Source organism: Hippocampus comes, unplaced genomic scaffold (assembly GCF_001891065.2).
Source record: "Hippocampus comes isolate QL1 unplaced genomic scaffold, H_comes_QL1_v1.1 scaffold22, whole genome shotgun sequence".
Lineage (NCBI taxonomy): Eukaryota > Metazoa > Chordata > Actinopteri > Syngnathiformes > Syngnathidae > Hippocampus > Hippocampus comes.
Window position 1 is genome coordinate 48,014 of NW_017806175.1, and position 8,510 is coordinate 56,523.

The 8,510-nt window shown below is 44.8% G+C and overlaps 1 protein-coding gene across 1 annotated transcript in view; it reads left to right on the forward strand.

Annotated features, from left to right (window-relative positions):
• The window catches only part of acbd6 (acyl-CoA binding domain containing 6), a 49,347-nt gene extending 41,136 nt beyond the window's left edge, over positions 1–8,211 (forward strand). The window contains exons 7-8 of the mRNA XM_019897259.1: positions 5,335–5,365; positions 7,440–8,211. Of these exons, the coding sequence (XP_019752818.1) occupies positions 5,335–5,365; positions 7,440–7,594 (186 nt within the window). The 3' untranslated portion in view covers positions 7,595–8,211. The remainder of the gene's footprint in view (positions 1–5,334; positions 5,366–7,439) is intronic.
• Positions 8,212–8,510: the final 299 nt, after the last annotated feature.

The following is an 8,510-nucleotide window of genomic DNA, read 5'->3' on the forward strand; positions in this document are numbered from 1 at the left end:
AGCTCGTTCTGTATTTTTTCCCCCTTTGCTTGCTCGAAAAATTGACCTGTTATTGACCATCAGATTTTTTTTCTTGTTTTTTTTCCGTGTGTTTTTTTTTACTTTGAAATAACTAGTTTTTGCGTCATGTCTGTGATCTGCTTTTCTTTTCTCCAAAATTAAACAACCGAATAAACATCTGTGACTGGTGATTCCATCATTTTTGCTTGGGTTGTACTTAGAGGACTGTCGATACAGCATCTTCCCAAATTCCCAAATGTATCTAACTTAAGTATTTTTACTCCTTATTGTCTTAAAAAAAAAAAAAAAAAAAAAACATCCTGACATTCAATCTTGAGGCAATAAAATACCGCATCGCTCCCACAGAGTGAGGAAGGAGGCGGAGTTTCACAATGCTTCCCATTCAGTTCGAGAGTCTATAGATTTGTTCTCAAGCTGTTTTCAACCCTTCAACCCGATTAATATTGCATAACAAGAACAAACGATGAGGGGCAGCCATACCAAAAAGTACCACTTTGTGGAAAAAATAACATTGACCATATTTGGATGTCCGTTTCCGGCCCGACAGCAACGCTATGCAAAAGCCATCTGTATATGAGAAAGATCAAATCAGCTACCATCTCGTTAACAAAGCCAAGATGTTTTTTACTTTGAAATAACTAGTTTTTGCGTCGTGTCTGTGACCTGCTTTTCTTTTCTCCAAAATTAAACAACCGAATAAACATCTGTGACTGGTGATTCCATCATTTTTGCTTGGGTTGTACTTAGAGGACTGTCGATACAGCATCTTCCCAAATTCCCAAATGTATCTAACTTAAGTATTTTTACTCCTTATTGTCTTAAAAAAAAAAAAAAAAACATCCTGACATTCAATCTTGAGGCAATAAAATACCGCATCGCTCCCACAGAGTGAGGAAGGAGGCGGAGTTTCACAATGCTTCCCATTCAGTTCGAGAGTCTATAGATTTGTTCTCAAGCTGTTTTCAACCCTTCAACCCGATTAATATTGCATAACAAGAACAAACGATGAGGGGCAGTCATATCAAAAAGTATCACTTTGTGGAAAAAATGAAATTGACCATATTTGGATGTCCGCTTCCGGCCCGACGGCAACGCTATGCAAAAGCCATTTGTATATGAGAAAGATAAAATCAGCTACCATCTCGTTAACAAAGCCAAGATGTGGACGTCTTCTGCTAATCTTGGCTACTGCCATTGAAGCTAATCACCCTAATGTCTCAAATTATAAGCAGCGATTGATTGACGGAAGACACAGTCACCCCATCACAACATTAGCCACCTTTGCAAACTCTAATGAGAGTCATTGGACGAGATGGATCAAAAAGTCCTCCGACCGTCTCAGCCTAATCTTGTGGCCGATGAGTGTATATCGCAATATACAGTACATACCGGTGTGTATCATATAATGCTTAGTTAATCTTCTATTGAATACAAGGGCAATCGTTGAGTGGTTATTTTTATGCTCATTATGTTTTGCTTGCTTTGAGAAAAAACCTTCTACTGTCTCATGTTTTTTTTTTAAATTCGACTTATATGTACTCACTGAGGTTTTATGTTAGCATTGAGGCTTGTCCAGCAAAATCCAGTGTTGTATTTGCTGGCTTTGACAAGACGAGCTTTAACATCAAGCTAAACAAATCGCATCCAAGGTTCAGACACACAATCAGAATGAAATGCTGCCAGTGTATCGCAGACTCCAGGGACGTCTGCGCTCTATTTGTATCCCCAAACCGAGTTATGTTTTATGCCCTTGAAGCCGCCATGTAATGCTGCCGTAAACGGTTTAGGCTCAACATTTGGACTATTCTTGTCCGAGCGGCAAGAGCGTTGTGGAAGCTGATCCATGCGTAAAACCAGTTCAGTCGCTTTCCAGGAAAGACATTTGTGACAGTCGCTCTGTGTGTTTGCATTGCGGAGAAGTTCAAGTACGGCTGAGGGTTTTATGACTTCCTGCTTGACGGATTCATCTGACATTCCTCCACTCTCATCGGACTTTTTTTTTTTTTTTAAACAAGCGTGTACAAAAATGTAAATATGCTATCTAATCATTTCCTCGGACCTATTCAATCGCAAGGCCGAAGAATCAAAAGTGCATGACGCGTCTTTCTGTATTCTTTATCATCATCATTCTCTTACCTCACCTTGCTTGTGTGGTAGAAATGATAGATGGTTGTGACTTAGATCCAGCAATACTGCAATTGTACTAATAGGTCAATCCTTATTCATGCCGCACCTAAAGCATATTGGTCCGGCCCATTAAGGTGATCCACAGCTCAGTGCCGGAGCTCTTGCTATTGTGCAAGCAGCTGCTTTATTGAACACTCTGCTGACGTTTCTGCACCGCAAGGGGAAACTTTGGATGACATGCGAAAGCTGAGGTTTGGTGCAACATGCCTCTGTAATGGGATGGGAACAGGGGTGCACCCGAGCGGGTTGGGGTTGGGGGGGGGGGGGTGGGTTAAGGGATTGGTGTCTCTTCCAAGCTACTTCCAAAGCAAATGGAAGACAATCCAATTTCCTGTGATTCCATCAAGCCTGGGTCCTCGATCCAGGGGCATTAGGGAATGCTGAGAGGACAGGCCACTGACCCCTCACATGGCACACACACACACACACACACACACACACACACACACACACACACACAAACATACATATTGCCACACTCGACACAGTGCATTCAAAACACTGTCTACATTCACTACACCATACATCTGCATTTAACTGATGATATTTCATTTTTGTTAACTGTGCATACCAGTGATTTTAATTAACTGTACATACCAGTGATTTTAAGTTATTTGGTTAGTTGAGGCTACTGAAGTCTGCGGTGTATCCAGTACAGGAGGACTGGAGGATTTTTTTTTTTTGTTGTTGTTGTAGGAGGATGAGCCTGTTAAAAAAGCTAGTACTTAACTTCATAGCCACATATACAGTGGACCCCTGCTATTCGTGGGGCATAGGGACCGGACCAGCTCGCCAAAAGCAAAAATGTGTGAAAAATTGATGCCATTATGAATGCATTAACCCTTTCATGCACCCTGTAACCTGATAACATCATAAGCTGTCCGCTGTGGTAACCGCTGTTAAATAACTCCAGAAATAAATTAAAGTAGATATATTGTTAAACCCCTCAAATTCTTTAGTTGACTATTTGGACCTGTAAAAGTACATTTTAAACGGAAGCATCATAATCCATGACCAGTGTCGTCGCTGTCACCTTTCGGTTTTTGATGGAGCCAGTGAATGGGTCTTCATGTAGACAAAGATTTAGATTGTTGCTGTCTGAGAGATGATCTTTTTGTGCCGGACGCACTGGAGTCCCCAAATAAAAGTACTATTTTCACAAGAACACGTTGATAATAAGTCCTGATATTTCTTATGTATTTTTAAATTAGCTGCAGGAAAACGTGGTCGTCTCTTTAAGACCGCTTGCCATCCATGTGTGGTGTTCACGAGGCATTCCATCTATTGTAATCGTGTGTACAGTATACAGTGCCCTCCATAATTAATGGTAACACTCCTTAAGATATGTTAAAAGCCTTAAAATGAATTCAATTTTTATTGCAGAAGCATACTCTCGTACTGAAAATTGAAGCTATGGTTCACCATGCAGAATCAAGCTGTTCCCATGGCCATGTCAGTCCCCAGACCTCAACCCTCTTTGAAAACCTGTTAAGTGACGTTAAGAGGAGCGTGCAGCAGAGAGGAACCAGGTCGCTGGATGATTTGGAGAGAGGAATACTTGAAGTTCCCTCTTTCTGTATGATGCCATCTTGGGAATCAATCTAGGAGAAGATTCGGTGCTGTTTTGTTGGTACAAAGTGTTTGCATCAAGGTTGCTACACATGTGACTCACGTGAATTGATGTAAAAGAATGATATCTTAATGAGGTTGTTTTATTTTTCCAACTTTGGCACAGTATTAGCCAGCTCCATCGAACACCATCCATCAGACTGCCAGCTTTGTCGGGCATGGGCTCGCTACGACCCGTTTTCCACTCTCTGGTCGAGATTTGCATCTGTGTTTGAGATCCACCCACGGGGAATAGAAAGCTCTAATCCAATCAGAAGGTCCCCAAAGTGCTGCCCCCGAGACAGAGACGGAGAGAGAAAGTGAGTGGAGAAAAGAGAGAGAGGATCACAATAGGATCACCGTGCATTGAGGAAAGCCAGGGTTGAAGAAGAGAGGGAAGGAGGGGGGAAAATAAAAAAAAAAGGTGGGGAATGAAAGCCGAGGGATTATGATGGAGGAGGTGAGTGAATGGGAAAGAGGGAAAAGGTGGACGTGGTAATGACAGTAGAGAGTGGTGGGAAGGAGGCGAAAGAGGGAGATGAAAGAAAAGGCAGGAGGCGAAAAGAGGAAGACTGGCTAGTTAGCAAGAAAAGTAACTTCAAATCCCAAAGGGGGAAACGACTAACGCGCACTTCCCCTCGACATAGTTTTAATCTTTTGGAGGTGTTTTCACTGCGGAGCGGAAAAATGTCCCCAAAGGCCGCCGCCTTTTAATCCGCCTCCAATCACGTGAACCCGGTGGACTTTTGTTCTGAGGGCGCCCAGCAGCACTTTGGCCATTCATCATCATTACGAGGTGCAAAGGCAGGCTGGAGTAGTGATTAAGAAGTGAATCTTCTGTTGATGATGCCTGTCATAGATTGAGTCCTCTTCTACCTAGACGCACACCTCTCGCTCTGTCCTCAAGCCACATTTCCAACAAGAAATATGTCTCTACCGTTGACCCCTTAACCCGAACGACCATTTGTACCATTCACACACACACATAGACGACGACCGACTCTTCACGCTCATCTCTCTGTTGTCCCTGGACTGATGTGTGTCAGGGTCACATAGCTACCGTGTGAAATACACTCAACAAATATTGAAATAAGACCAAAAACAAAATAATAATAATGCTTGGAACCATCTTCACTTCTAGCTGATCCAATAGATCCACTTCAAAAGCTGCCTTCAATAACAAAAATAATCAATCATGTGACGCGCTCATACTGAAAGAGAGAAGTCAAACTTGTTTGAATACAACCGAATCGCACAAAGCAGCCAGACAGATCATGATCACCTTTGAGTCCCGTTTTTCCCAAATCAATACCTCATCTCCTCATAATCCTCCCCTCCCATGGGCCAATGAAAACGAGTCCCGCTCAAACCGTCCATAACAAGGAGCCACTGATTGGTATGCCAACAGCTGAATTTTCTGGATTCGGTGGCTGCAAATTTGTTTTCCCTTATCATAACTGTGCTGATTTATTCTTCGTTCGTCACAAGCCTGTTGAACGTTGTCTTTGCCTTTCACAGGATAATGAAGGACAGACGGCGCTACATTATGGTAAGAAGGCGGCTGCTGATGCGGGTGTCTGTTCACTTTTTTCAGTCATCGGCACTTTGAGGGAAACGTGTCCCCCCCCCCCCGGTCAACTTCTTGTGCCGCTTTTCCATCCTGATGAGGCTTACCCGTTCCTTGTGTGCGTGTCCTTTGGCATGTTTGTATCTAGTCCGCGTAGAGATTCCGGTCCGGTTTCGGTAAATGTGTGTGCGTGCGTGTGGTTTGCTTAATAATCGCTAGGCCTCCCTGAGGAAATCAGCAGCGGTCCTCAGACTCCCCCTGACCCTCTCATGCCCCAACACACATGTCCCTGAGGGGCGGTTCCCTTGTCCTTCGGATTCTGTGAGTGCGTAGCGGCTCCCATCTGTCCTCCCCACCTTACCGGAGTAGTTTGGTGCCGGCCGTATTGCGTCACCCGCTGGCACATGCATCCGCAAACCCAAGAAGGTGGCATGTAGAAAGATGACGAATAAACATAAGCGATGAACTCCGAGAGACAAATAGCAGAGAATGAAAATTCATTTCCACTTCTCTTTGCACAGGGCCGTGGCGGCTGGCAAGTGATTAATTGAGGGTTTACTGCTCACCATAAATTGTTCCCCTCCTCTACGGCTCCCCTGAGGGCCAGCTACTTTTTCTTTTTTCTTCCTTTTTTTTTTTTTTTTTACAGCTCAAGGCCCAGGCGAGACGTCGGCCACGCGTCGCGCACGCCGCGCTGGCTAAATAAAACATGCTTCAAATGCAGGGCTCACTCAGAAAAAAAAAAAAAAGCCACACGCTAACCTCGGCTGGCTTTCGCGCATGCTCGAGTGCGGCGTTTCCAATGTATCGCCACATCTCGCATCCACTCTTTGAGGTGAAGAGGCCCGGCTGTCAATCACCGCTGTGCTGCTGACATCAGCGATCATGGCCGAGCGCGTAGTCCACTGTTTAAAAGCAGCACTTGATAGACACTGACAGAGAAGAGCACTCACATCGCTAGAGGGGAAAAAGGGGGGTGGGGGCGGGGAGACCTGCCAGGTACCGGCGGGGGGGGGGGGGGAGACCTGCCAGGTACCGGCGGGGCGAGAGGTGCATCAACAACGCTAGAGATGCGCTATGTTGAGAAGGTGTACAGTTTTTTTTCTCGAGGGGATGGGAAAAGAGCCTTTTCGTTGAGGCACGAATTGCCAGGAGGACAGAAATGAAGCATTTCAGAGAAGCGGTTACTTGACTCCTTCCTGCAGAAGGCCTTTCTCTGAACTTGACCCGTGCGTGCGGATTAAACCAGTAAACACTAATGAGCCAAGTATCCACCAAGTCGAATATTTTGCTTTGGGTTCACTAGAGGGCGGCCCGGTGTTCCAGTGGTTAGTGCGTCGACCTCACAGTGCAAAGGTACCGGTACCAATCCCAGCTCCGGCCTCCCTGTGTGGAGTTTGCATGTTCTCCCCGGGCCTGCGTGGCTTTTCTCCGGGTACTCCGGTTGCCTCCCACATTCCAAAACAACATGCATGGCAGGCTGATTGAACACTCTAAATTGTCCCCAGGTGTGAGTGTGAGCGCGGATGGTTGTTGGTCTCTGTGTGCCCTGCGATTGGTTGGCAACCGGTTCAGGGTGTCCCCCGCCTACTGACCGAGGACAGCTGGGATAGGCTCCAGCACCCCCCACCCCGCCCCCCGCGACCCTTGTGAGGATAAAGCGGATCGGAAAATGAATGAATGAATGGGTTCACTATCTATTATGAGACTCACTTATGCAGGGTAGAGCTAGGCGAGCGAATTGATGGCAGATATCCACCTTGTACATACTGTATGGTGACTTCTCGTCATGATCAATTCATACAACGTCCACTGAGGAATTCATGAAATTTTGGAAGCTTTGCTGTATTAACAATAGTGTACGGGGGAAAAAAAAAAAATCCTTGATCAGCACCAGAATTGAATGGCTTTCTATTCAACACTATTTTCAGAATACACCCCTAAATGTTGTTTTGGCAGAATCTCGGCAAACTAACATTGCGAAGGGAGCCGTGCGATTTCCGCGGATATGGTAGAATTTCTTGCTGATCTAATAGTTGTCTTCTTTCATGTAAAGCATCGGCGTGCGAGTTTGGCGACATCGTGGAGCTCCTGCTGAGCACCGGCGCCGACCCGTCCATCAAAGACATCGAAGGTTCTCTTCCCGAGGAGGTCACAGAATCCGGCGCCATCTCTTCACTCTTGCGGCAGTACACCGCGCCCAAAGGCTAAAGCAGCCACGCACGCCCTCTTGCCCCTCGTCTCCAGAACCCGGTTCCCCACGTTGTCGTCTCATCGTCCCAGACTTCCCAGCATCCCTCACTTCCCAGGTGAAAGACTGTGCAACCCCAGCAGTTTGCATTTGAATAGTTTTTGTTTTACTTTGTTTGTTTGGGGTTTTTTTTTCTTTCTTTTTTTTTGCTCCCGAACCGTTGAGGTTAGTTGGCTTTGCCGTGTTCCTTTTTCATTTGAAATACTGTATTTTGACCTCACTACGGTTGGCGGACATGGTTCGGAATCCAAGAAAACAGCACTGTCAGGTATTAAATCTCTGGATGCGGCAAGACTTTCGAATTTATCATCCACAATCACGATCAACTTTTCTGACCACTGCTGCAGGTGGATGATTCACTTCTGTTTCACTCCAAAGAATGCTTCGTCTGTCATTCAACACCATTAAATTCTTAAAAATGGCGGTACTCTTCTTTTTATAAACAGCAATCGTATCCATTTTTTTTTTTCAGCCCAACACCCAAATTAGTTTCACCGTGTGACTCAATCTTGGAAAAATACAAGTGTAACCATGATAACATCGACCTATGTTTTTATCATCCTGGGAAGGAAAAAAATAAAATAACGGAGATAATTTGCTTGCACAAATGTGCACACCCACATTTAACTCTTATGTCACATTCAAACTTGGCTGAAATGGGACTGAGCACACATCTGCCGTCATTTAAATTGCTACTGATTTACTGATTACTACCAAGCAAAGTTCAGATGTTCTAGTAGGCTTTCCCTAACATTATTATTTTATTGCTTTGCCGTTTTCTGCTACCACTGACTGGTGTTTGAAACTGTTCATAATCCACTCTACCTTGACTTATCTCCGTTCTTTCATTTTACTTTCTCTTTGGAAAGGTTTTTG